Raw genomic sequence first — 27,152 nt, 5'->3', positions numbered from 1 at the left:
ACAAACACATTTTCATAGACTTCTGCGTGGTGATTGCTTTGTGTGAAATCGTGTTTGGCTGATAATAGGGAAAATCAGGAGCGTGTTTACCGCATTTCCGATCTAAGCGCTCGCCGGCCCCTCCAGACGCTCCTGGCCCTCCCATGCTGAGCGGCGCTTGCAGGGCGACAAACAATCGCTTAGCAACACGAAGCAGGCAATTTGCTTGCGTCGTATTTGTTATTCCAATGGCACCGAGCAGCGCGAGGCTACTGATTGTTTAGCGCGTTGTGGACACTTGTGGGTTTCGGCCCCGCGGAGGAGGCGCAGCGCCCCTGACTGCCTTCCGCGGCTCTCGCCTCCCTACCGCCTCAGAGGAGCCTCTTTGGATTGAGGGGCAACCTGGAGGAAGAGGCCCCATCGCACCGGGGTGAGCTCCACGCGAGAGCCCGCTGAATAACGGGAGTGGGGTGGCCTCGGAGTCCCTGTGACTTCTTCCCGGAAAGCCACTACCCACGGCAAGACAGAGCCTTCAGCCTTGCATTTCCTCATCTTAGACCTGGCTGATACAGAGACCCTGCCCTCAGGTGGGGGTGGGGACAGCAGGCTCCTTTGTCCCCATGAAAAGTTCTAGAAATGCTTCTAATTCCACCCTCAGTCTCCTTGGCAAACGGGGGACAACTGCCCAGTCTCATTAAATGTTCGGGTTGTAAGGGACCCAATGAAGGTTGGCATTGGTTCAATAACTAAAAAAACCTGAGGCCTGGAGAGGAAGGAGGATTTGCAAGGTGGCAACGTTAGGTCTAGAACTCTGACGCTCCAGACTCTCTGTACCGTGCTCTTCCTTCCAGGAATCGGATGGCACAGTGGGAAGGCTGCAGTAAAACAAGGGGTGAAGCTTAGGGCTTTGCTAAATCTGATTATTAAAGAGAACTCTGTGCCCAGTGGAAGGAGGCAGGACGGCATGTTGCAAGTAAGAGAGGAGGTTGCCTTATTTAAAAATTCGGAGGCACTCTGAGACCTGAAGCTGAAGTCTTTGCGTGGTGCTGCTCCGAGCATTTTTGCAGAAACCCACGAGGAATACGCCCCGCTTTCCCACTGTACTCCTGCCAATGCCTGACTCATCAAAGGTCTTGAAAGATCCACACGCGCGCGCGCGCACCGCCGCGTGCGCCCAGCCACGAACACAAACGCAGCCAGAGTCCCTGCTAAAGGTGCAGCCTCTAGTCGTGTTCCATCATTTGCCCTGTAGAATTAAACTCGGAAAAGGTTGGCGGGGAATGTGTGTGTCCAGAACCTACCTGGTGATTTTTAAGTCTTTACGAACAGGGGAAAAAAAAAAAAAAAAAGCCTCCGTCCCTGGTTAGTGGGAGAGGGAGAGGCGATACACTTCTTTCCCTAGATCTGACCTCTCTGGGCGGGGGCGGGGGGGTTACACTCCTTCCTCTGGGAGCGGTGTTCATTGTAAAAAAAAAAAAAAAAAAAAAAATCCAGCGCATCCCCAAATTGAGACCCATCGGCGTCCTACCCTAATCTCCTCCTACAACCACTTCTAAGTTGCTCAGCACTCATAGAAGCAAAGCTCTCAAGCCACGGGCGGGTGAGCGGGTGGGCATGAGGGCGCCGAGGTCCACGCGGGGAGGCCCAGGAGGAGAAGCGCCACCGCCTAGCTTCTGCCGATCAGTGCTGCGCGCCTCCGGAGTTCTACGCGCGGGCAGGACCAAGCCTCCGCGCAATCTCTCCTCTGACCCGAAACCAGCAATTAAGTACCCTTTCCCCTTTGCCCCAGAACCACGGAGGAGGCAGCCCACATACTTAGCCGTAGTGCGGCGACTTCAGATACTCTTGCTGGGGCCCCAGGTTAATGAGCCAGTAAGAAATAGCGAAAAATGGGCGTGAGTTAAAGTCGGCCATCCTTCGGGAAACCCGAGGTGCCCCGGTACCCCGGCGCTAGGCAGTCTCGCCTGGGCCCGGCACTGCCCTTTCCCCTGGAGTGGCCGGAGTTGCCTGCGCGAAAGGCCGAGAAAGCACAGCTCTGCAAGACCGGGACTTGCGCCGGGCTCGAAGGACCTCGGGGGCTGCTTTCGTTCCGCGCTCAGCGTGTCCTACCTTCTCGCAGGGCGCTCGGCCGCCTGCGCTCAGTCGTGGACCGGACGCGCCTCCAGCAGCTCCGGCTGACGGGCCGTGACGCGCCGAGGATCCGGCAAATCACCGTGGCCGCCTGCCGAGAGCAGAGCCGAACTTCGGCCAGGCCACCGGGGCCCAGGGATCCCAGCTTAGGCCTGCCAGGGGAAGGACAGCTTAGGGGGCCTGTCCCAGTCAGGGAACCAGCAAGTCGAAAGGGAAAAATGCGATTCAATTGTTGGGAAAGGGGACAGAGAATCCCTAAAGTCCCACTTTTTGTATTTTGCACTGAAAACAAAAACGGTTAAGGGGGAAGACACCCTACTTCCGAAAAAACAAATTAGAAAACAAACAAACACGAAACCTACTGACACCCACGCAGGAGTCAGTTGGAAGCATCGCTTCTGATTGCTACTCTGGGTGGAGAATTTTAAAGTAGTGGATGAATTTGGTCTCCGCTGTGTAAGGGCCTAGGGACCGCTATGCTAGTTTTCAGACCCAAAGTGACTGCAAAAAAAAAAATCTATCTATATGTGTATATACATATATATGTGTATATATATATATACGTATATATATATACACACAATTAAGAACCACGATGCACTTCTTTCGTCGTTTTGTCATTACAAATTTTGGCGTTTGCAAAAACAAAAGGGTTTTTTTAGGGGGTTAACCAATTCCATTCGGGAGAGGATGTCAAGATAAAAAACAGAGGTGAAATTAGGCGGCCAGTGCATGGGGGCCGAAGGAAGAGCGGAATTTCAGTCTCGCTTGATTGAGGCCGCAGCCCCTCACATTTTCTAAAACAAAACACATCCCGAAAGGAAAAGAAAAATGTAGCCCCAAAGTAAAACTGGCCACAATGAATTTGAGTTTCATGGAGAGGAAATCGCACCCAGTAATAGGACCCAATCTGAGGGAAAAAGGTGGGGGGCGAAGAGGTCGGCAGAGGGAGTTGTTAACGGCGGCCTCACGGTGGAATTAATGAGATTAACCGGGGCAATTAGGACGCCCGCCCAGCTCCGCCGGCCCGCGGCGGGGCGGCTGAATGGAAAAGATTAGGTTAATTTCATTAATTCGCAATCCACAATCTATTTTCAGGCCCCCGTAGCCCCCTCCCCTTGGCACCTCTTCCCCTCCCCCTCTGTTCAAGCCCCCCACCCAAAGGGACAGAAAGGGCCAAATCTGGTTCTGTTTGTCATCTGCATATTACCAGGAACTAAATCCAGGATGACGTCGACTCAGTATAAAACCAACAAGAGGTTCAGCTGGTCTAAACTCCGTCCTACCCGCGAGTTGAGTTCGGCAAACTCTGCAGCGAGGGGAGGGCGGGAGGAGGGAGAGCGGACGCAGGGGGCGGGGAGGGGCGCGGGGCTGCGCGCTCGCCGGCGCTCTCTTTCGGTTTGGTCCGCCGCGGGAGGAGCGTGGACCCCCCCACTTTGAGGCTTTTACCTCGGCGCGTCCCCGCCGCCCCCCGGTCCCGGCGCGGGGCTTGGGGATGCCCGCCAGCATGTTCAGCATCGACAACATCCTGGCCGCCCGGCCGCGCTGCAAGGACTCGGTGCTGCCGGTGGCGCCGAGCGCCGCGGCTCCCGTCGTCTTCCCGGCCCTGCACGGGGACTCGCTTTACGGCGCCGGCGGCGGCGCCTCCTCGGACTATGGCGCCTTCTACCCGCGCCCCGTGGCCCCCGGCGGCGCAGGCCTCCCGGCTGCGGTCGGAGGCTCCCGCCTGGGCTACAACAACTACTTCTACGGGCAGCTGCACGTGCAGGCGGCACCCGTGGGCCCGGCCTGCTGCGGGGCCGTGCCGCCGCTGGGTGCCCAGCAGTGCTCCTGCGTCCCGACGCCCCCAGGTAGGGTCGCGCTCGCGCCGGCCTCGGCCTTGGCGGCCGGCCGCGGTCCTCAACCCCCGGGACGTGGGTGGGCGGTGGCGCTCGCCTTTTTCACTTTGCACAAACTTTTCTCTTCTTGAAAACCTGCCCCCGCCCGACCCCCGTCTTTTCGTGGATCGGGCGCAGGCGTTTGCACACTTGCTGCAAACTTTAGGCGAGAGTTAGCGGAGACTGTAACAGTGCCTGCGTGGAGGAGACTTTTAGAATTTAGCCTTTTAGGATTCCCTAACCGGCTTTGGGCGTGTGCGGGTGGACGCGGTCGCACGGTCCCCCGGTTCCTCACACCCTGTTTTCCGCGCACCCCCAATTCCCAGCACCCCCTTGCTGACGATTTTAAATCCGGAGTGGGTGTCGGGCGGGCGTGTGCGCGCGCGGTGGCAACGGAGGCGGCTGACCGTACGCCTTACTCTGTCGCAGGCTACGAGGGCCCCGGCTCGGTGCTGGTGTCCCCTGTGCCGCACCAGATGCTGCCCTACATGAACGTGGGCACCCTGTCGCGCACCGAGCTGCAGCTCCTCAACCAGCTGCATTGCCGGCGGAAGCGGCGGCACCGCACCATCTTCACCGACGAGCAGCTCGAAGCTCTGGAGAACCTCTTCCAGGAGACCAAGTACCCAGACGTGGGTACCCGCGAGCAGTTGGCCCGGAAGGTGCACCTCCGCGAGGAGAAAGTGGAGGTAGGCGCGGGACCCCGCCGGGGCGCGCCCCACGGCCCTTCCCAGCGAAACAAGGCTCCAGCCGGGTTTGCTCAGCTCTCCTTGGGCCTCCTTGCTCTTTAAAAACATCCCAGCAGCGGCCTGGAGGCTACTGGAGGGCGCTTTAGGCCCAGGAAGTTGGATGAAAATACGGAAGCGAGAGCGGGTCTCCTTTTGATGGCGTGCGCGCGGGGTCCCCGGGTTCCCTCTCCACGCCGGGGTCGTCCCGGGGGTGCCCGGGCATGGCGGGGGCGCGCCTTTGATCCTAACCGTTTTTTTGTCCTCCGTTGCGCAACAGGTCTGGTTTAAAAACCGCCGCGCCAAATGGAGGCGGCAGAAGCGGTCCTCGTCGGAGGAGTCGGAAAACGCCGAGAAGTGGAACAAGACGTCGTCGAAGGCGTCTCCTGAGAAGAGGGAAGAGGAAGGTAAAAGCGATTTGGACTCGGACAGCTGACGGCCGCGGGCCGGCCGTGGCCCTTGCCTAACTCGAAGGACTTGCACACCCAGACGATGCTACTTTCTTGCACACGCGCTGCCTTGCGGGAGGGGGGTCGAGAAAGAGGAACGAGGAGCTGTAAATAGTGTACCGTCCGGAGGGTGGGCGCCTGGGGTCGGGCCGCGCTGGGGCTTGCTGCCCCGAAGTCCTTGGCCGCCGGCGACTCACTCCCCACCGTAGTATTTATAGTTAAATTAACGGTGACAATACAATAAAGTGACGGCGATGTAGACGGGCCACATTCTGTATTTCGTACCCCACCGCCAGCACCATCTGAGGCCCACAAAAAAAAAAAAAAGAAATCTAGTTAGTCTATACCTTCAAAAGGAAAACCGGGCAGCTCTGACCTGCCCAAAAAAGAAAAAAAAGAAAAAAGGGAGACAGAAGGTCTGGGTACGAATGGTCACAGGACCGGGTGTCCTGGTGTAAACTTCGTCTGTAGGTTTCCGGGCAGGGGTGGAGAGTGGCACTGCCGGCTGTCTGGGGGCGGTAGCGTTGTCCCTGCGAGCAGGCTGTTCCCCCTCGCCCGTGGGGAGAGCCAGGACCTTTTTCCTCCTTGCTGCCCATGGGATAGTGGATAAGCAGGATATGCTTGGAGCTGACGGATCCTGGGAGCGTCTCCAGAGTCCGTTTAGGCTGCTCACCCGGCCCTGCTCCCGCGAAATCCCCAGACCTAAGGCGGCGGGTCCGCGTGGAATTAGGCAGGCATGCGCTCTCTCCAGAAGCTTTCCTGGATCTTTGCTGGTCTCTCTCGCCGCTCACCTCCTCCCCGGTGAAAGTTTCTGCCCCACAGCCCTGCTGGGCAGCCCGGAGCTGTGCGCCCATGAGGCCGGTGAGGAGCCTGCCGGTGCGGGGGGGCCCATCGTGCTTCTCCCTGGGAATTTGGGATGACCAGGTGCACATTCTGAGCCCTGCATTCTGTCCGCCTACCGGGCCTAGAGCACGCCAGCGGCTGTGGCAGAGTCATAGTGAGGTGGGAGTGCTGAGCCTTTGGCTTTCTCTGCCTACTGTCTCTGCTCTGCCCCTGATGGGGCCAGAGTAGGAGAAGCCCCGGAGCGGCTGGGGCGCTGGTCAGTAGCTTGGGAAGGCCTGTAGAAACTTCCCGGTGCTGGAGAAGCACTGGGGGCGAAGATGAGAGCATGCATTCTGTAGGGTTCTCTCCAGACCATGGGGAAGATGGAGTGGAGGCCAAGGGCCAGCAGGAATGGCTTTTAATGTGTTAAACTTTATTGGGTTTACACTAAATCCATTTTATAGACAAGGAAGCTCAGGTTCAGAGTGTCCCGATGTGTTTGCCGCCAAGGAGGTGAGCGCTTCCCTTCCCCTGGGCGGCCTCCGGCAAGTAGCGCAGCACACACAAAGTAACCTTTTTTTTTTCTTTTACAAGAAGCGGTAGTTTTGTTTTTGTTTTTGTTTTTGTTTTTGTTTTTCAGCGTTTATCAGGTTTAAAAGGTAGAAGTGACTCTTGGAGCAGGTGAAAGCACTTAGGAAATAAGGGGTGGCTTCCAAACAGCACCTTTTAAATAAAGAGGATCCCTAAATGAAGGAGGTGGGTAGCAGTTTGGAGACCAGGTCTGCCTCAAGGGGCAAGATTGCCTTGGTTCCTCTCCAGACTCCGTCATTTGTGACATTGGGCAAATGACTGAATCCCCCTCTGTGCCTCACCTTCCATGACTGTAAAATGGGCACAGTAATAGCATCTGCCTTTCAGGGGGGTTGTGGACGTGAGACACTGTCTATCTCATTAAAGGTACAATGACACCTAGTGCGGGGGAATCTTTCATGGCTACTTATTTTTTCTTAATGTGATTATGACATTATGTCAGACATAGCACTTCAAGATTTATGTACGTTATCTCATTTTACCTTTCATGTACTCTGAGATGGGGAATGTTTTCACCGTTTTACAGGCGAGGAACCTAAGGTTCAGAAAGGTTAAATACTTTTTAACAACATTCAGCTTGTAAGAAATAAAGGGGAGACAGCATCTTCGCCCAAGTAAATCTTATATTGTAATTGGAAATGTTTCCACTAATGTCAGTTCTGGTGAGAAATACTCAAAGAAGCTGTTCCATTAATTTCAAATGAATCTTGCAATGGCCATTATGGTACCTCCTCGTCAGATATCAGACTCCCAGGGGAGAGCCTTGCCTGCCTGGCACCCCTTCTGTATCACTGTTCCTAGGTGCCGCTCTGTGTCCCATTTGGAGAGGGGTGAGCCCTGGCTTCCACCCTTCCTCCAGTGCTCCCTTAGTCTAGAACATTCTGACATACAACAGAAGCAGGCAGCATCATTTCACCCTGAGAAATCTGACGTCTCCAGAACTCTATAACCTCCTGTGTGTCTTTCTCCACAGCTTGTCCCTAGACTCCTTATAAATGGGATCTTTCATTAAAAAAAAAAAAAATTGTATTTGTCTAGCCTGGAGAAGTGTCCTCAACAAGTGACAGGGAGGGGGATTGAGGGAGGGGTAGGTTCTCAGATACACCTCCCGCACGGGCACCTGGCGAAAAGCCACAGCTAGTGGGGTGTGCAAGGAGGGGGGCGGGATGGGGGGCGGGACAGCTGCTCCCAGCTTGGCCTGGGCAGGGCCAGGGTGGCAAGAGAAAGCTCCCCCCTGTCCAGGTCTTCACGCAGGAGGACCCGACGAAGCACTTTAGTATCGGCCCAGCTCACAGGAAATAAACATAACAGACATCTGGAGCAGAGGGAAACGTCAGGATGGTCTCATTAGAGTCCAGCCACCTCCTCCTGCATTCCCCAGGCAGCCGTGGGGCTCAAACCTTCGTCTTAGCCTGGCTGTTGGGGTCAGGGAGGGCCACATGGTGTCTGGGAGCAGAAGGCTTTCAAGAGCTGTCTTTGGACCTTGTAATTGTCTTGGGTGAGAATTTGGATCCCGGTGTTAGGAAAGTGATGGGTGGGACGTAAGCCAGGTGACGGGCAAAGTGGTTTCCAGTCTTCACAACATGTCCCCCTTCCCGCTTGAAGGTGTTCTCCCCATTTCACTGTTGAACAAACTGAGGCACAAAGTTATCACAAAGGTCCAGGATGAGAACTGCCATCTCCAAGGGACAGGGCTCTTTTCCATAAATCAGGCTGCCTCACAGAACCCAGGCTGTTCTTTTCTGGTGGTGATTGAAGCTGCGTTTATAAGTTCCTCAGGAGTGAATGCAGTTGCCCCTGGGGGACACAGGAATTAATCTGCCACAAGGTGCCAGACAGGCTCTGGCAAAGAACAATGGTGACCATTAGAACCCCTGACATCAGTCTATCACTTTCAACTGTCAAGCCCTTCTGCACGCCTCTGGAGCCCTCAGGAGGTGGGAGTCGCAGCCCATTTTGCAGATGGGAAATGGAGGTTCAGAGAGACTAAATGCCTTCCCTGGGACACTTCGTAAAGGGCAGAGCAGAGCCCCCACCTGCCTCTTGGGATTGGTGGCAAGATATGGGGTGACGACTTCCGGGTACCCCAGGTCACCTGAGCCAAGGAGGCCCTTGGCTGCAAGGAGCTGACCAGTAAGAGACCACGGGAGTGTGTGGGGGAAGATGTGGGTCCCCTTGCTCCAGGGAGGGTGCGTTCATCTTCTTAGCTACGGGCTATGCAGGGGGGAGGGGGGAGGGGGAAGGGCTTAAAACAATTGCTTTACAAACCGCACCCTTGGAGAGTGTATCTCAGTGACAGTCCTTCAAGTTTGTCTTTTACTGACTTTGGAACGTTGAGCTAACATTCTAAGCCTTGTGTAAAGGGTGTCGTAAAGGATGTCGTTTCAGTGGGTGTGTGTGAGATCAGGTTGGCAGATTCCTGTTTTCATTTCTTGGCATGTGGGAGAAAATGGGGGCCGAGAGGTAGGGGTGACAGGGCATGCTTTTTCTGAATTGTACGAGGTTTTCAGTAAAATAGTTCAGGCACCAAGTCCCCCACCCAAAGATCCCTGCGTCTGTCACCTAGGGTCCCCCAAATGAACCCTCCTTTGTTCATTGCACATCCAATCAGTCACCTTTTTAAGTGAAACAGATGCTAACTTTCACCCGTACGGAAGATGGAATTCCAGCCCAGGGAGGGCAGGGTGACAAGAGGTGGCGAGTGGACAGCTGGGTGGCTGGCCCTTAAGTCACACTGGTCCAAGCCTCCATCCGGATGGGGCTGTGTGCTTGTCAAGTGACCTGGGAGAGGTTCCTTCTTCACCTGCAAAATGGGCTTGGGTAGAGGATTAGAGATAATATAAGAACCCAGCAGAGTGTCTGACACGTTTATTATTGTGTGTTTTGAAAAACCACCCTCAAGTTGGCTGGCTAATGCTCTGCCTAAGTAGATTGGAATTAGAAATTCAGGAATGCACCTTGTTTTTAATTGTTGCTGGTTTAGGAGTTTATGAATGACCACAGGACACAAACTCTAACGAAATTAAATGTGATTGCCGTGGATTTAAGACAAGGAAGTATCTGATAAGGTATAATGGATTGCATTCTGCTTAAGAGCTTTAGGACATGGCGATTGACAGTGAAGAAGGCGAACTGGGAGCGGATTTGGATTCGATTTCCAAGTTTTGTGAAATGACCTTGAAGTTTTTCAAAAGGAAGATGAAAACCAAACAGCATCCAGTGCAAAGCTCCTTGAAAGTTCTGGGAGACATGGATCGGGCTGGGTCTTTTGGTTGTGAGGGTTTCTCACTTGTCGGGGGGACATGGGGTATCCCCGGGGTCTGTCCCTCGAGCCATGTGACAACATGGAAGACCTCTGTTTGTCACAGCTGGGTTTTAAATCTGGGCAAGATAAAAAGCCATTGTCTTTGCAGTGCAAATGACCCACAGAACAAACAGGATGAATTATGGCGTGTTGCGGTATTTTTAAGTGGGTCTATAATTTTTGGATTCCAGCAGCCCTCATTTGTTCTCAAGTGTCCAGCCCTGGGATGCATCAGTGAAGAGAGATCTTAAGAATTCCTCTCCCAACCCCTCCTCCTCTCCTTAGGCATTCGTTCCACTTACACCTTCTGTTTTCCTAATTTTGAGGTCCTCTGGCGTCTGCTGACCAAATCAACTGGCCGGGTTCAGTCAGATGAACTTCATTTAGCTGGGCGTTTGCATGCCCTCCCTTACCCTGAGCTGATTTATAGAAGCTATAATTAGTGAGATAACTTTAGCCGAGATGGACAGAGTTGCAAAGTGTCTGTATCATTTCCTCCCTGATTTACCAGTTGTATGATGCCGAACCCAGGAGATGCTTCACCCCTGCTGCGTGCTCAGTGAGACTGACCCTGCGAGGGAGCGCTGCAGGTTCAGGGGACAAATTCTCCTTGTGGAACTGGGGAAGGCTGAGCGCTCTTTCCTGGCCACTGCCACACCCCCCACCCCACACACTCAGAACTAACACAGGGTAGCTGGTTTAAAATTTGGGGGAGGGCACAGAAATATCTAAAAAATAAGAAATCTTCGGAGAAAAGACCTGTGTTTTCCAGCGGCCTACAGTGAGAAATACAGAGTGTCATAAGTGCGGTGTCCACAGGTCGTCCACAGCACAGTGGCAGTGGTCCCACATGGCTGCAGGGCTGCACAGAGGACGGAGAGGCTGTCAAGGGCATCCTTCCTGAGAGGGGGAGCTTGTGGGCTTGGGAGGGCCTGCGCCAGCCAGGTAGGAGCTCACTGCAGAGACAGCCCTGGAGCCAGCGTGGTCTGAATCACACCAGTTAACGTTTGACCAGCCATCCTCACGGTGACTGTGCCTCTTTTATTCGTGTCCTAAAGAAATTCTTGACATCGCCTGGCAAGACCCAGCAATGCTTCTTTCCAGATGGAATAGGGCTAATCCTCCTTTGAAAATCCTCAAAGTGCTAACTCTGGGACCAGAAAAATAAAACTGCCCTTCTCCAAGAAACAGGGAAGCCCAGAGCATTTGGAAAGATCCCCCCTCTGCTAAGAAGACTCAGGACTCTGTGAAGTCGGAATCCCATCTGCTCGTTTCATCTGAAGATGTTCCGACCGAAGGCCAGATGGCTGGGACATTAGGGGATGTGCCTGTTCAACATTGTTTTGTATTTGAGGAATAAATATTTAAATCTGAAACCAAGTGAATCACTTTCTACTGAAGTGGGCAAGGATGGAAAGTTGTGTGTGTGTGTGGATGCCGCCCTTCCCCCCGCCATCCTAACCATAATCTGGGCATGCATGATGATTCCTGCCATGCTTGAAACCTTCAAAGAGGTGTCCCCCCTCCGCTGGTGCAGGATGCCAGGAACAGGGTGACGCTCCCTCTGTTTCAGGGTTGCTGTTTTCATTTCATGTCTGCTTCTGCTGCAAGAAGATTCCCGACGTGCATGGGTTGAAACGGAGACCCCATGCCGTAGTGTGATGAAACCCCCTTGGTTTTGTTTCAGTTTCGGCCTGTATGGTAACTGGACTCTGATACAAATGTGAGTGGATGGAAACTTAACCCTTTTCTTGACTGCAATTAAAGCTCTGAAAAGATCATAGTTCTTTGTGGTTGATTTCTGTCTTTATGGAAGAGGTTTGCATTGTAGTTTTCTGCTTTTGTTTTTTTTAAGAAGGGAAGTATTTTCTGCATTGCCAGGAGGCTGTGGTAAAAAATGCATCTTATGTTTGGGAGGATCAACAGTTTCACAATCACATCGTTATCTAATCCCTTCTAAGCCTTATGAGGCTGGGTGGAAGTGTTTGCTGTCATCTTGTTACATAAGGACAACTACTTCAACCGTTTTTGCCGTGTCCAGCGCTGTTCTGAGTGCCTTACCATCTGTACCTTATTTAATCCCGTTCCTGCCCCTGTGAAGTTGGCATTATTGTCGCCATTTTGCAGAAGGTGAAACGATGTCGTTCTTTCAAGTAAGGTCGCATCTGAGACTCCATGTCCGGTGCTCTCTCTACACTGCCAGGCTACCTCCCTTAATAAGGACCCACCAGGAAGTCTGGGCTCCAGTCTCTGCCTGGTCACCAGCAGGCGGCGTCACCTATGAGCTTCAGCCCCCTCATTTCCAATGTGAGAGGATTATAATTTCCTGCAACACATGAAAATCCCCTGGGATTTTACAAACACAGGTGATTAGTCATGGTAAATATATCAATGCATTAAAAATAGAAGCACGTAAACGTTATTCATTGAAGATTTTCAACAATGATAATAATAATAATGGCCTCCGTTCAGTTCACAAATGTTAAAAGGGTGCCCTGTCTGTGCCAGGCACTGTTCTAGGTGCTGAGGATACTGGAGTATCCTGGAGTTCCTGGTTCTGTTGGGGGACACATTTAGTCCCCAAGCAGACAGGCTGTGATTTCAGATTTCAGGGGTAAATGCTGAGATGAAAACCAATTTTTCTGCGGAGATGGAGGGAGCTAGGGGTTGAGGCAGAGTTTGGGATATTTTATGGTGTGGTCTGATGTTGTCTGTGTGGAGAGGGGTTTCAGTGTCATCTCAAGTAATCCTCCAAAGCTGGGGTGGACAAACTACAGCTAGAGGACCAATCTGGTCCACTGTCTGTTTTGTCAATAAAGTTTTATTGGAACGCAGCCATGCCCATTCATTTATGAGTTTTCTACAGTTGCTTTCCGCCTTTGATGGCAGAGTTGGACAGTTGCAGTAGAGATAGTAGGGCTTACAAAATGGAAAATATTAACTGTCTGGTCTTCCAGAGAAAAAGTTTGCTCCTCGCCAGTCTAAAGTTTAGAGTTTAAGCCAGAAATGGAGTCTGTTGTCAATAAGGGACGGAGGCAGGGTTTACATCTGTTTGCCTAATGCTTTGTTTCCTTTCTCTGGGGTCTTAGCACAGTAGGCCTCCTGTGATGGGGGTAGGGGGCGGGTTATAAGGCGGCATATGGAAGAACACAACACGGTGCCTGCTGCCTGGGAGCCGCTCTCTTGGGGCTGTAGTCTGCGTGTGCAAGAAACAATTTCAGGACAATAGGAAACAGGATGTCAAGAAGGGCTCGATTATGTGACTTTGACTTGGAGACCAAGAGGAAAGATGGCTGCAACCCCGGAAGCCTTCCTGGAGGAAGTGGGAGTTGCAGACCAGTTAGTATTTGGCCAGGCAGAGCAGAGGCATGAAGACAGGCAGGTACGGTGGCAGCAAGGAAGCCACCCTGCTCAGACCAGAGAGGAAGGTGTCTGGCTGTCACACTCCAGTGTTTCTGTGTGCAAGCCGTTCATCCAACGCTTGCCAGTCCTACCGAGTGCCGGGCCCTGTTCTGAGTTGGGTCACAAACAGGAATGGAGCAGCGTCCGTCCTCAGGCAGGAGGATTAGGCTGATTCGATACTAGGTGACCAGTACTGAGGTGGAGGGTGCTAGGCACCCCATGGCATCCCGTGGTTGGGCAGAGGAGGGGTCCTAGAAGACTTTTGGTGGTGGCTCGTTGGAGCTCTGTGGTTTGAGGCACCTGGTGATGGGCAGGTGAGAGGGAGAGAGTCCTTCAGGAAGAGGGAACAGCTTGATCAAAGGCTTGGAGGTGGGTAGGCAGGGTGCCACCAGTGAGAGGGTTTGGCTGGGCAGAGAATGGAAGGAATGGAAGGTCGGAGCTTGCTGGGAATCCACCGTCTGGTACTGCAGAGTGTTCGGTCCACTATTTAAAACTCACCTGCGGAATAGGCTTCTCCCTCCTCCCAGGTGTCGGGAGGTAGTCAAGGAGATGACCAGGGTCATGCTAAGACAGCATTCACATCCACATCAGCCACAGGCCTTTCTGGCCCAGAGATGCCTGCGGGGCCGTATCTCACCAGCATCTGCTCAGTGTTTTCTCCAGCTGCCATCACAGAAGGAGAGAAAAGCGTCTCACTCAGGGCCTTCTGCAAAGAAGATTGTTGGGTCTTTTTTCGTTTTTGGAACGAGTTTTAAAATCCTCTGATTTGTGGCTGGTAGTCGAGTTCATCAAAGTGATTTTTCCAGATGCTGTAATTCTTGGGCCGCTGACACATCAAGGCTCCCCCTATCCCCCAGCTCCAAGTCCCGAGCTGGCCGTAGGCACCAATCCTCACCCACGGGCACTAGCTCAAGCATGCATGTGGCAACTTACAGCTTCTAGAACCCCCTTCACAACTGTTCACTCCCTGTCTCTGCAACAACCAGGGGATGTGGCCATGGCAGGGACTGTTCTTCCCATTTGCCAGAGGAAGGAACTGACAGGCCCAGGGCAAGTGCTTCTGGGGACAGGCGGGAGTCAAACCCTCCTCTGAGCTCAGGGCCGGGCAGAGAGAGTGGGACCCCCTGGAGCGCAAAGCCAGAGGACAGGCGGCAAGGATTTCCCAACGCCTTCCCCGTTGCTCTTCCTGGGGGTTGAAGGACAACTCTCAGGCCTGAGAAACGGGGCTGGGCACGGGGCGATGGAGGTCAGGAGGTCAGGAGTGTGTCGGCAGAGAGGCTCGCTCCTATGAGCCGGGCCCCGGCAGCACCAGCCCCGCTTGGCCCTGTTTGTCTCTTTCATGCTGATTATTGCCAAGTTAGGCTTCGAATTAGGACTAAGCATGGGGGTGGGAGGAACGGGGAGAGACCTGGATCGGCCCCAGAATGTAGGCCTCTGCCACCTCCTGGCTAGGTGACCACTGGCCACCACACTCAACCTCTGGACCTCAGTTTCCCCATCTGTTAGGGAGAGTCATTAATCCTGCCTTGTCCACCTGCCAGGGCTGTGGAAGGGCCCACATGATTTGACGGATGTGAACATGCTGTGTGAAAGGTCCTATGATGCCATGTTGCTCAATGTCCCCGGCCGCTTGAGGACTTTGGATTGTACCTAGCAGTGCCGTTCTCAGCTCTGACATTCTTTACCTCTTATCTTTTGGCCTCTCCCACATCCAGGCTGCTTCACGGAAGTATCTGTTTCTCACCTGGCCTGTCACTGTTATGGCCCAAGACATGTGGCCCCTGCCATGTGTTAGGTGGCTCCCTGACAATGCAGGCCACAGAACTGGCCGTCCCTTAGAAGGCCTTTGCGGGCCATTTAGTTTGTATCCTCTGTGGAAAGTGTAGGGCCTTAAAAGCATTTGGCCTCCTTTTTTTTTTTTTTTTTTCCTGCAGTGGGTTGCACTGTGTTTCCCAAAAGATATGTCCAAGTCCTAACCCCTGGGACCTGTGACTGTGACCTTGTTTGGAAAAAGGGTCTTTGTAGATGTAATTAAGCTAAGGATCTCAAGAGATCATGCTAGATTTAGGGTGGGCCCTAAGTCCCATGGTGGGCATTCTTATAAGAGAAAGGAAAGGGGGATTTGAGGAAGGGGAGAAGACACACCAGCGGGAGGGTTCTGTGAAACGGAGGCACATTGGGCTGATGCTGCCACAAGCCATGGACACCTGCAGCCCCCGGGAGCGAGAAGAAGCAGTGAGGATCCTCCCCTGGAGCTTTCAGAGGTGCCTTGGCCCTGCCAACCTGTCAGTTTTGGACTTCTGGCCTCTAGAGCTGGAAGAGAATACACTTCCACTGCTGGAAGCCACCAAGTTTGCAGTCATTTGTTGCAGCAACCCTAGGACATTAATATCCTGCTTTGCCCTGCAATGATGTCCCCAAATCTAACTCCTTCTACCGTTGTCTGTAATGATACTTAATAAGGGGATGGGGCCTTGTCCTTTCCCATCCCCCTGGCTGGAGCATTTCAGTGTTCCATTTAATTTTAGGATCTGTGAGAAGGCAGCAAGGAAAACTGTGAGCACTCTTTTGAAGTTAGGAAATGTTCATTATCTTTCTTCTGAAAGCATTACAGGATGACATTTACAGGGAAATACTTTGAAGCCCAGGGGCTCGAGTGTGTGACCTTCAAGAAGGGAGTAGAGGACTTCCCTGGTGGTGCAGTGGTTAAGAATCCACCTCCCAATGCAGGGGACACGGGTTCGAGCCCCGGTCTGGGAAGATCCCACATGCCGTGGAGCAACTAAGCCCATGCGCCACAACCACCGAGCCTGCGCTCTAGAGCCCGGGAGCTGCAACTACTGAGCCCGCGCTCCACAACTACTGAGCCCGCGCTTCATAACTACTGAAGCCCGCTTGCCTAGAGCCCGTGCTCCGCAACAAGAGAAGCCACTACGATGAGAAGCCCGCGCATCGCAACGAAGAGTAGCCCCCGCTCGCCACAACTAGAGAAAGCCCACGCACAGCAACGAAGACCCAGTGTAGCCAAAAATAAATAAATTAATAAATAAATTAAAAAGAAGGGAGTAGAAAGGCCAGTACCCAGGCAGTCGGGCTGACCTGGCCCCTACATGTGCCTCGGAGCATCCGTCCATGCTGCTCCCTCTGCCAAGGATACCTCTTTTCCCCATAGTACTGCCTCTTGAAAATCCTATCATCTTCCAGCAGCTGCTCAGGAGGCAGTCAGGTGAGCAGGGAAATAGACACTGGCCCCAGACCCAGAGCCTCAGTGCACCAAGAGAATGTGACCGGGCTCTATGGAGGCTTGGCATTCGGCCCCTTTGTGAGCTTGGGTAAGACTCCCGCCTCTCTGGGCTTCGGTTTCCCCTTCTCTAAGTTCAGTTCAGTTCAACTGGTATTTATTAAGCATCTATTATGTATCAGGGAGGGTGTTTGGAGATTAGAGAGCATACGAACTAGTTACATAGATGTTACTTCTAACATTAGGACGTAGAGACATCTGTAGAAAGAGTGGGTGAGTGAGTGAGTAAATGAGTACATGCCTTTCACCACCGGCTTGAGGTTGTTCTTGCTGGGCCCTGCTGTGTGGTGGAACCTGCTGCGTGCATGTCTGCCTTTCCCTCCACTTTCCTGCCCTGGAGGCAGCACCAACTGCAGAGTGAGTAGCAGACAGACCGGAAGCAGCTACAGAGGCTACAGAATTTGGATTTTTGCTGAGTGATTGGGCTCATGCAGTGCGACCAGCTGTTTGGATCTTTGTAGGTCACCAGGGGACCCAAAGGCATTATGATCATCCTTCACAGACCCTTGTATGTTCATCGAGATAAAATCCTCTTGCTACAAACCCCAGAGAACTACCGCTTCCTCATCTGTGCTGGGGTTTGTTACATCAACTCTGTTTTTGGTCCTCCTGCCACTGTCTGGGGCTCACAGAGCGTTTTGTTGTTGTTACCCGCAGATCTGATTCAGTATCCCACTGGCTTTGGCATTGGACTGATTCCGTTCTCATTCTGGCCCTGCCAGGTGTGAGCTTTGTGACTTGGGCAAGTCACCTCGCCTGAGCTTCATCGCGAGGGAGAGAACGGGTGTAATACACTTACCCCAGGGTCTACAAGGAGCAAATCCTCCAGAAACGGGAGCTGTTGTCATTAGCAACTCTGTGTCATGACATTATTTGCTGCTTCTGATTTCACTTGTCCATGAATCTAAGATTAGGGATTGAACTGGCTGGGGATGGGGAGGCATATCAGTTTTCTGTGACCATCCTAACACGTTATGGTAAACGTGGAGGCTTAAAACAACAGAAATTTATTCTCTTACGGTTCTGGAGGCCACAGATCTGAAGACAAGGTGCTGGCAGGCACGTGCTCCTTCCGAAGTCTCTAGGGGAGATTCTGTTGCTTGCTTCTCCCAGTTTCCAGTGGCTCCAGGTGGTCCTTGGCTTGTGGCTGCATTAAGCCCAATCTTGTCTCCACTTTCACGGGGCTACCTCCCCAGTGTCTCTCTGTGTGTTAGATCTCTCTCTGTTTTTCTCATATTTAAAGGACACTTGTCTGAAATTGAGTTATTTGTAGTGAGGTGGATGGACCTAGAGTCTGTCATACAGAGTGAAGTAAGTCAGAAGAGAAATAAATATCATACACAAATGCATATATATGGAATCTAAAAAAAAAAAGGTTCTGAAGAACCTAGGGGCAGGACAGGAATAAAGATGCAGACATAGAGAATGGACTTGAGGACACAGGGAGGGGGAAGTGTAAGCTGGGATGAAGTGAGAGAGTGGCATGGACATATATACACTACCAAATGTAAAATAGATAGCTAGTGGGAAGAAGCTACACAGCACAGGGAGATCAGCTTGGTGCTTTGTGACCACCTAGAGGGGTGGGATAGGGAGGGTGGGAGGGAGACGCAAGAGGGAGGGGATATGGGGACACATGTATACATATATCAGCTGATTCACTTTGTTATACAGCAGCAACTAACACAACAATGTAAAGCAATTATACCCAATAAAGATGTCAAAAAAATAAAAAAAATAAAGGACACGTCATTAGTTTTAGGACCCACCCTAAATCCAAAATGATCTCATCTTACCCTGGATTAGATCTGCAAAGACCTTTTCCCCAACTAAGGTCACATTTACAAGTTCCCAGAGTTAGGACATGGGCATATCTTTGGGGAGCCACCACTGAACCCACCCCTGGAGGTAAGGAAAAGGAGGAATTGCTGTGAACCCATTTCTCTTACTTGCACATCATCCTAAGAAGGTCCAAAGCAGACCTCTCCCCTTGGCACTCACCATCCAGCCATGCAGAAGGTGACCTGCATGTACCTGTGATGCTCTGGGTGGAGCTTCAGTGCTATCCTTGCAAGTTCCAGGGAGATGAAAACCCTGGAGGCAGCAAGTGACAGATGGGGCTCAAGACCCCCTGTTTTTGTCACTGTAACAAAATATCAGGGACTGGGTGGCTTAAAGAATAGAAATTTATTTTCTCCAGTTCTGGAGGTTGGAAGTCCAAGATCGAGGTGCTGGTAAGGTTGGTTTCTTGACTTGCAGCTTGTCACCTCCTCTCTTTGTCCTCACATGGCCTTTGTGTGCAGGCACTCCTGGTATCTCTTCCTCTGCCTATAAGGACACTAATCCTATCAGATCAGGGCCCCACCCTTATGACCTCATTTACCTTAATTACCTTCTTAAAGGCCCCTTCTTCAACTTCAGTCACACACTGAGGGTTAGGGCTCCAATACTGAATTTGAGGGGACACAGTTCAGTCCATACCACCCTTTTGATTAGCTTCACCAATGGAACCAACATCTAGATTGATCTGGCCTACAGGATGTTGGATTTCTTAGGTTATACATGGTTTTTCCCAGTGTTTTTGTTTATTTGTTTGTTTTTTTAGTATTGGAGTATCGTTAATTTACAATGTTGTGTTAGTTTCAGGTGTATAGCAAAATGATTTAGTTATATATATTCATACATCTTCCCAGTTTTATTAATCAATACTGCCCATCAGAGCTTCTGCCATGTGTAGACATTTCATTAAGATCTTCGTGGGTCTCTGCTTAATAATTCTACTAGAAGAGCCCCACACATTGAACACTGAAAGCAGTGAAGGGACCATGCTGGGCATTTATACACTATATGTTCAAGCCTTACTTCACCCTCCCCCTATCAGCGGGGATGATTATTTGTTCCATTTGACTGACGAGGAGCTTGAGGCTCAGAAAGGGGAGATCTCCCAGCTAGGAAGTGTCAGAGAGGCACCAGGAAACCACATCTATCTGACTCCAGGGGCTGTGTTTCTCCCCCTGCCCTTTTCCTTACCTCTGTTGGTTCAGAGAGGAGCCTTGAACACCCGACTCGGGTGCTGTTCCCCTTCCTTTTACTCCAAAAAAGATCTGCTCTTCCCCATCCAGCAGCTTCTTCATCTCTGTTTGGAAGGTTGCAGGCCGGGCCAGATACATTGCTGTCTTCAGTAATCCAAAAGCCATCTCCACGGGGACATCTGCTGGCCCATGCAGCCTTCTCACTGCCTGCTATTACGTTCAGTACTTGAGGGAAAATCCTTCCCCACACGTAGCAACGGTTTCCAGTCCAAGCCGAGCTGAGGGCTTCCAAGTAGAGGGGTCATTTGGATATTGACCAGCATCTTGATGGGATGGAGGTGACCACCAGCCAGCCAAAGAACTGGCGATGAAGAGTGGGTGTGTCTCTTTGCTGTGAAGTGGGGTGGACTTCAAGGATGCTCATTCTTTCCAGTGCGTGGGGCATTCTCATCACTGCCACTGGAAATCTAGATGCATTCGCCTTTTGTGAAGAGTGGCTTGTTTTCAGGGCAAAGATGAAGAGATCCAGAATGCAGCAGCCTCTCACACACGGTTATCCCCAGAAGCATATGTTGCCAGAACGACAGAATGCGCTGCAGTTTGCTTTTGTTTGCATCCTCTCTGGAAATGAGCGCTTTTCGGTCATTGCGATCCCCTTTAGTTGAATTGTTGAGGCCGTCTCTTTCTTTGCCGTCCTGAGGGGTTGGTCTGCATTTGGTCCAAATTACGTGACTGCCGACAGAGGCACTGAAAGTGCTTTAGCAGGCAGAGCAGGACAAGGTGGTGGGAATGACTCTCGTCTGGGGATGGAGAGCCAGGCTGCTTGGCTCTGCTCCCCAGGCCCCGTGAGGCTGGTGACACAGGCGAGCGTTTTCACCTCTCAGAGGTATGGTTGCCTCCGGCATAAAAGCAGAGTTAGTAACTCACGTTCTTTCCTTTGTTGTTTCCTTTGTTCTTTCCGGGGCAAAGGACAGCAACCTTGGAAGCACAAAAGCAACTTTTGTTCCCCTTTTCCCTCCGAGAGGGAGGGCTGGGTGGACTCTTCAAATGAATCGGAAGTGAAGTGGGAGAATATGATGTTGATAACAGTTCATACTTCTTTTTTTTTTTGCGGTACGCGGGCCTCTCACTGTTGTGGCCTCTCCTGTTGCGGAGCACGGGCTCCGGACACGCAGGCTCAGCGGCCATGGCTCACGGGCCCAGCCGCTCCGCGGCATGTGGGATCCTCCCGGACCGGGGCACGAACCCGTGTCCCCTGCATCGGCAGGCGGACTCTCAACCACTGCGCCACCAGGGAAGCCCAACAGTTCATACTTTTGCCTGTGGAATATTGCATCTAAGTGTTCTGTTTCTAGACCCACGACAGAACATCTGGGAGGTCAAACGCAAGCTATAGGAACATGGTCTTTCTTGGAAAAAAAAAACCAAAAAACCATCCACCCTGGACTGCTCGGCAAGCATGAGTGAGGCATTTTCCCATTTAATGCTGGTGATAATGGATGAGGTAGAGCGATGAATGTTCCAGATGAGGAACGGAGGCTCGGGGAGAAGGGGCAGGTCCAGGATCTCACTGTAACTGGTTGCATCTGTGAGGCAGGGGCAGCTGAGCTCAGAGCCCCGGACAGGGGCCTCCCAGGCGCGCCCAGAGCGCCAGGAGAGGGGTCTGAGCAGACAGGGCCAAGAAGGGATCCTGCGCCTCAGGCCAGGGGGTGAGGAGAGGCCACGATTGAGACTTGGGTCTTCAGTCCAGGGCCAAGTCAACTGGAACAGCTCTGCAAACTGGGTGTGGGGTGCACTGGGGCCAGAGGTTCAGGAAGGTGCTGTGAGTTGGGTACATGCGTCAGTAGCCTGCTCCTGCCTTCCATGAGGGCGGGGACAGGCCTGCCAGATGGAAGATTCTGGGTGTGAGAGGCACTGAGGCAGCACGTGGTGAAGCCTGGATTGACATTCCTGCACCAGGGCCACTTAAGACTCCGCTGAGGGCTGTGTGAACGCAGAGTCCCCATGGGGACAGCACTATTTTTAGCCAACACTGGGATGAAGGTCCATGATGAAAAGTGACTACTTCTTGTCTTGACTCTCATTGCTGCTGTTCCATCCCACGGGGCTGCCCACCCCTGCCCCCGTTCAGCCTTGTTCTCAGGACCCTACATCATGCCCTCACTTTCTTTGTCCTTTCTGAATCTCTCTCCTCCCCCTTCCCTCCCAGGATCTGTTCCTTCTTCTCCATTTCGTGCCCTTCCCTCCTCCAATGCCTTTGCCCTTTGCTAGGAGCTGGGGATACAAAGATGAACAGGGCAGAGCTCCAGCCAAGGCAGGAGACAGACTCTGAAACATGAATTCCGTGGAGACAGTGACCAATGTGGAGTGAGCGGTTGGTGCAGAGCCCAGCACGGGACCTGGGGAGACAAGGGGGCATGCAGGCTTCCCTGGGAGCCCTGGCCCTGCCTCGGTTTTCGTATCTGTGCCCTGAGCCTACTGATACCGGCTGCTTCAGGGGGTGCCCAGGACCTAATTGGATGCCGCCTATAAATAGAGCCCTTAGCCCAGCACCTGAGCAGGACACATGCCCAGCCCGTGCTGGCTGCTCTGTCATCCCCATCATTGTTATTCTACCTGGGAAGGGAAAGAGATGGAGTCAGGAAAGACTTCAGGATTAATAAAGGTTTTAAACACTCACGCCTGAAGCCTTTACCAAGGGGACCACATACCACATGAAGGATGCGCAGGTGGAATTTAAAGAGGCTGCGGTGAGGGAGCCCGGAGGCCACAAGAGAGGGGCTGAATCCTGGGATGGGGGCCGCGGGGCCGGATTAGCGGGGCTTTAGCGGGACAGTGCTCATTAACAGGGGCTGAGCCCCAGCTTTTCTTCCCCTTGGAATGACGCTCCCAGTGTCCTCCCTGAGACAAAGATGTCACCGGATCAGGCTAATGAGGTTGATTGTGCCTTAAATTGGCGATGGCTCTCTTCACGGCTTAGGACACACACAGTTCTGTGGGTCACTTGGGAGGGGCTCCTAGCTTTTAAAGACAGTGAATTTATACCAGAAAGTGGTGAGGGAGTTAAAATCTGTATCCATATCTATTTCATATCTCTCTCTATCTGTATATCTATATCTATCTATGCAGGCTTACGGAGAGATATCTTGGGTTTCGTTCCAGGTCACCACAATAGACTGACTATCACAGTAAAGGGAGTCACATGAAGTTTTTGGTTTCCCAGTGCATATAAAAATTATATTTACACTATACTATAGTCTGCTAAGTGTGCAATAGCATTATGTCTGTCTCAACTTTCCACATGCCTTCCTTACGAAGCTTAATCATTTCTAGCTTTTGATTTAAAGTAAGAAACATGCGACCCTTCTTTCACTTGAACGCTTAAAGGGTAACCATTGTAGGGTTATTAATTGGCCTAATTTCAAGACCGTTGTATCTCAGAGAATAGGGAGACTCGAGGAGAAGGAGGGAGATGGGGGAGTAGCTGGTTGGTGGAGCAGTCAGAACACACACATCATTTATTGGTCAAGTTTACCGTCTTCTGTGGGCATAGCTCTTGGTGCCCCCAAACAATGACAATAGTAACATGAAAGATCACTGACCATAGTCACCATAACGAATATAATAAGAATGAAAATGTTTGAAGTACTACTAGAATTGCCAAAGTGTGGCACAGAGCTGTGAAGTGAGAAAATGCTGTTGGAAAAATGGCACCAGTAGACTTGCTCAACACAGGGTTGCCACAGTTAAACCAGGTGTGCCTGTATCCCTATCTCTATCTCTATACCCAAATCTGTCCCATAGGAAAACACAAGTATTCATTCATTTCTATTTTTTTTCTTTCTTTTTTTAGGATTCCATAAACCATTCATGCCCGTGTAAAATTTTAAACTATACAGGACGGTGTAAGTAAGGAGTGAAGATCTTCCCTTCCTCTTTAATGCTTTTTAAAAAATGTTTATTGGAGTATAGTTGGTTTAAAATACTGTGTTAGTTTCAGGTGTACAGCACGGTGATTCAGTTATACATATACATATATTCATTCTTTTTTGGATTCCTTTCCCGTATAGGTTATTATACAATATAGAGTTCCCTGTGCAGGGTCCTTGTTCGTTATCTATTTTATATATAGTAGTGTGTGTATGTTAATCCCAAGTTCCTAATTTATCCCTCCCCGTCATGTTTCCCCTCTGGTAAGTTTTTTTTTGAAATCTGTGAGTCTCTTTCTGTTTTGTAAATAAGTTCGTTTATATCATTTTTAAAAAAATTAGATTCCACATATGAGTGATATCATATATTTGTCTTTCTCTGTCTGACTTACTTAGTATGATAATCTCTAGGTCCATCCACGTTGCTGCAAATAGCATTATTTCATTTTTTTATGGCTGAGTAATATTCCGTTGTATATATGTACCACATCTTCTTTATCCATTCCGCTGTTGGTGGACATTTAGGTTGCTTCCATGTCTTCTTGGCTATTGTAAATAGTGCTGCAATGAACATTGGGGTGCGTGTATCTTTTTGCATTTTTGTTTTCTCTGGATATATGCCCAGGAGTGGGATTGCTGTATCATATGGTAGTTCTATTTTTAGTTTTTTAAGGAACATTTAATGCTTTTCTTGAGGGAGAGCCACTGTTTAAAGTTTGGAAGTCCCAGGCCATCTCTCTCTCTCTCTCTCTCTCTCTCTGAATGGGTATGTGTGTTTTCATTAAACAATGCATCGTGAACAACTCATGAACTTCTCCATGTGTCATGTAGATCAGTCTCCTGCTCTCAGTGGGAACCAGTGTGCCTGATTTCTTGACCCATCTCCTTATTGCTACTTAGGAAGATACCTCTGATCTTTAACTGTCACAGCTGACACTCAGAGACCACTGTGCAAGGCTCCTATTTGCCCTTTCCCCTGGGGGACAGGATCCCGCAGGAGGACTTGCTGGCTAGTCACACTGCCCCCCTGCAGGTGTCAGTCTTAGCTGTGCCAGGCTGAGAGGTGGGGGTGACGACAGCCTGGCACAGCCTGTCTCTCGCTAATAGAGAGGTTGGCATGTTTTGTACTGCTTGTTGGCGTTTCTTCTCTCTTACGTGAATTGCCTGTTCATACCCTTCATTTTTCGATGGGACCGTTGGCCCTTTACTGTCAGAGCTTTAAGCCGGCCAGGGTGACCTCGGGCCTTTATGTGTGCTCCAAATATTTTCTCTCAAGCTGTCATTTGTATTTCCACTTTATCTGTGGTCTTTTGCTGTATAGAACGTTTACTCTTTATGGAGTAAAATTTGTGAATCTATTTCTCAAAGGCTTCCGGATTCTGTCTTGCTTAGAAGGGCCTGCTCTACTCCAAGATTATGACATTAGTTGTCTGTACTTTTTTCTAGTACTTTTATAGTTTGATTGATTGCATGTTGGTCTTTAATCCATCTGGAATTTATTTTAGGGTGATGTAAGAGTTTACTTTTACATTTTTCAAAGTGATGGTCAGTTGTTTCAATGCTCTTTACTATATAATCAATCACCCCCCGCCACTGATTTGTAATATAGCATTATCTCTATTTTTCTTGACATCCTATCCCTATCTATCTATCTATCTATCTATCTATCTGTCTATCATCTCCCCCTTGGTTGTGTTCCATTGGTTCATTTGTCTGTTACCATGCTGTGTAACTAGCCTAGTTTTATGGTACCTCTGAATATCTGATGGGGTAATATCTTGTTCTCCTCCATTAGTTTTTTTCCCTCCATAAATTTAGCAGCTAATTTTGTTTTGCCATTTAATTTTTAACTCCCAGAGAAGTAAATATCTGTTGGTATTTTGATTGGAATCACACTGAACTTTATAGATTAATTTGCAGAGAATGCATCTTTACAATACTGAGTATCACCATCCAGGAGTATGGTGTATCAGTTACCTCTTGCTGTCTAACAAAGCATCCCGAAACTCAGTGGGCTTAAAACACATCTATTTATTATTGGTCCATAAGTTGGCTGGACATGGCGGATCTGGGCTGGGCTTGTCTGGGTAGCTCCCCTTCAAGTTATAGATACATCTGGTTGGGCAAGCAGAAGTCTCTTAAGACCTAGGCTCCAAATTGCACACTGTTACTTCTGCTTACATGCTGTTGGCCAAAGCAAGTCACATGGTTTAGCCTAGAATCAAGGGATGGAGGAATATACTCTGCCCGCAAGGAGGCCAAGGTAAGGAATGGATTCAGATAGAGATGAAGAATTGGGGCCAGTAATGCAGTTGACCTCAGGGTATACCTTGTATTTAGCTAGTTCTTCCTTTTTTGTTTTTTAGTAAAGTTTTATGGTGTTTTGCATATAAATTGCACAATGCTCATTAGGTTTATTCCTAGGTATTTTACAGTTCTCATTGTGTTAGTGAGATCTTTTTTCCATTACACATTACAATCGTGTTTTTTTGGCATACAGAGAAATAATCGATTTTTGTTTTTTTATATCATATCCAACCACTTTATCAAACTCTTACAGGTTCAGCATGATATTCAGTGGATTTACTAGGTGGATAATCATATTATCTGAAACTATAATAATTTTGCCTGTTCTTTTCCTATATTTGTTTCTCTTATTTCTTTTCCTTACCTTATTGCATGCACCAAGTCCTCCAGAAAATAGTGAATGTCAGGGTGTTGGTGGCAGGCATCCTTGTTTTCTTTAAAGGGATTGCTTCTGGGTTCCGCTGACAAATATTATATTTGCTCTTGGTTGTCCCATGACAAATAACGGTAAATACTTAAAGTGAAATAGGCCTCCTAGAAAATTAAAAAGTTTCAAAGTCAGTGTGAGCAAGGTACATCCATGCAGTAACGAATTGTTAGTTTGCAATCTTTTGGCTGCAAGAAACAGATATCAACTCAACCCACCTTAATTTAAAAAAAAAAACAAAAACCAAACGGCACTTATTATAAGGATGTAGGGCAGGAGCGCAGGTAAGCTTTTTTTTTAATATGGAATGCTTCACAAATTTGCATGTCATCCTTGTGCAGGGGTCATGCTAATCTTCTCTGTATTGTTCCACTTTTAGTATATGTGCTGCCAAAGTGAGCCCAGAGCTAAGCTTGATGAAGGCCTTAGAAGGTCACTCAGGTTCTCCCTTCGTCTCTCATCTCCATTCCTTTTTGTGTCTCTGCTTTATTTTTATGTCCCTGCAGACCTACGTTCTCTGTTCCCCACGTCACAGGGCAAACCATGCTTACCAGCCACATGAACAAGGTCTCATTCCTTCTTTCTCTGTCTCTCATCACTCTCTCTATCTCTCCATGACTCAACTCCAGATGCTAAGGGAAGGAGCTCTGATCAGCCCTAAATGAGTTGGATGTGCTCCCCCTTCCCCCCAAAAACTCCGTGGTCAGGGCACAGAAATGCTTCATTCTACCTGGTCAAGAGCATCCCCCCTCTGGATCTGGGGAGGTAAGGGGAGGTTGTTTCGGATGGAAGACATCCCATAGATGTCACTTGTACAGAGAGTGCCCCCAGCACAGTGGTAGGAGTACTGGATTTAGAGCTGAGAGACTTCAAGCCA

At 50.4% G+C, this 27,152-nt stretch overlaps 1 protein-coding gene and 1 non-coding gene across 2 annotated transcripts; one reads left to right on the top strand and one right to left on the bottom strand.

The window, feature by feature from the left end:
- The first annotated feature begins 3,463 nt into the window (after nucleotides 1-3,463).
- Nucleotides 3,464-5,419, top strand: GSC (goosecoid homeobox). Its single transcript, XM_029239349.1, has 3 exons — nucleotides 3,464-3,959; nucleotides 4,416-4,675; nucleotides 4,992-5,419. Exons 1-3 carry the CDS (start codon nucleotides 3,605-3,607, stop codon nucleotides 5,145-5,147), a joined length of 771 nt encoding a protein of 256 aa, XP_029095182.1. The 5' UTR covers nucleotides 3,464-3,604; the 3' UTR covers nucleotides 5,148-5,419.
- A 21,152-nt stretch (nucleotides 5,420-26,571) lies between these two features.
- LOC114905250 lies at nucleotides 26,572-26,678 on the bottom strand. Its single transcript, XR_003796112.1, has one exon. It is a non-coding gene; the product is annotated as a U6 spliceosomal RNA (small nuclear RNA).
- Between the last annotated feature and the right edge of the window lie 474 nt (nucleotides 26,679-27,152).

The sequence above is a fragment of the Monodon monoceros genome, unplaced genomic scaffold (assembly GCF_005190385.1).
Source record: "Monodon monoceros isolate NGI ecotype Baffin Bay Population unplaced genomic scaffold, NGI_Narwhal_1 Super_Scaffold_21, whole genome shotgun sequence".
NCBI classification, from domain to species: Eukaryota; Metazoa; Chordata; class Mammalia; order Artiodactyla; family Monodontidae; genus Monodon; species Monodon monoceros.
Note: the sequence above shows the minus strand (reverse complement) of the source record. Positions and strands in the feature narration are given on the sequence as shown.

Bases quoted from the DNA above. Each gene is read 5' to 3' on its own strand.
- GSC (XM_029239349.1), top strand. From the start codon at position 3,605: ATGCCCGCCAGCATGTTCAGCATCGACAACATCCTGGCCGCCCGGCCG. The intron at 3,960-4,415 runs GTAGGGTCGCGC...ACTCTGTCGCAG, and splicing joins CTGCGTCCCGACGCCCCCAG to GCTACGAGGGCCCCGGCTCG. The intron at 4,676-4,991 runs GTAGGCGCGGGA...GTTGCGCAACAG, and splicing joins TCCGCGAGGAGAAAGTGGAG to GTCTGGTTTAAAAACCGCCG.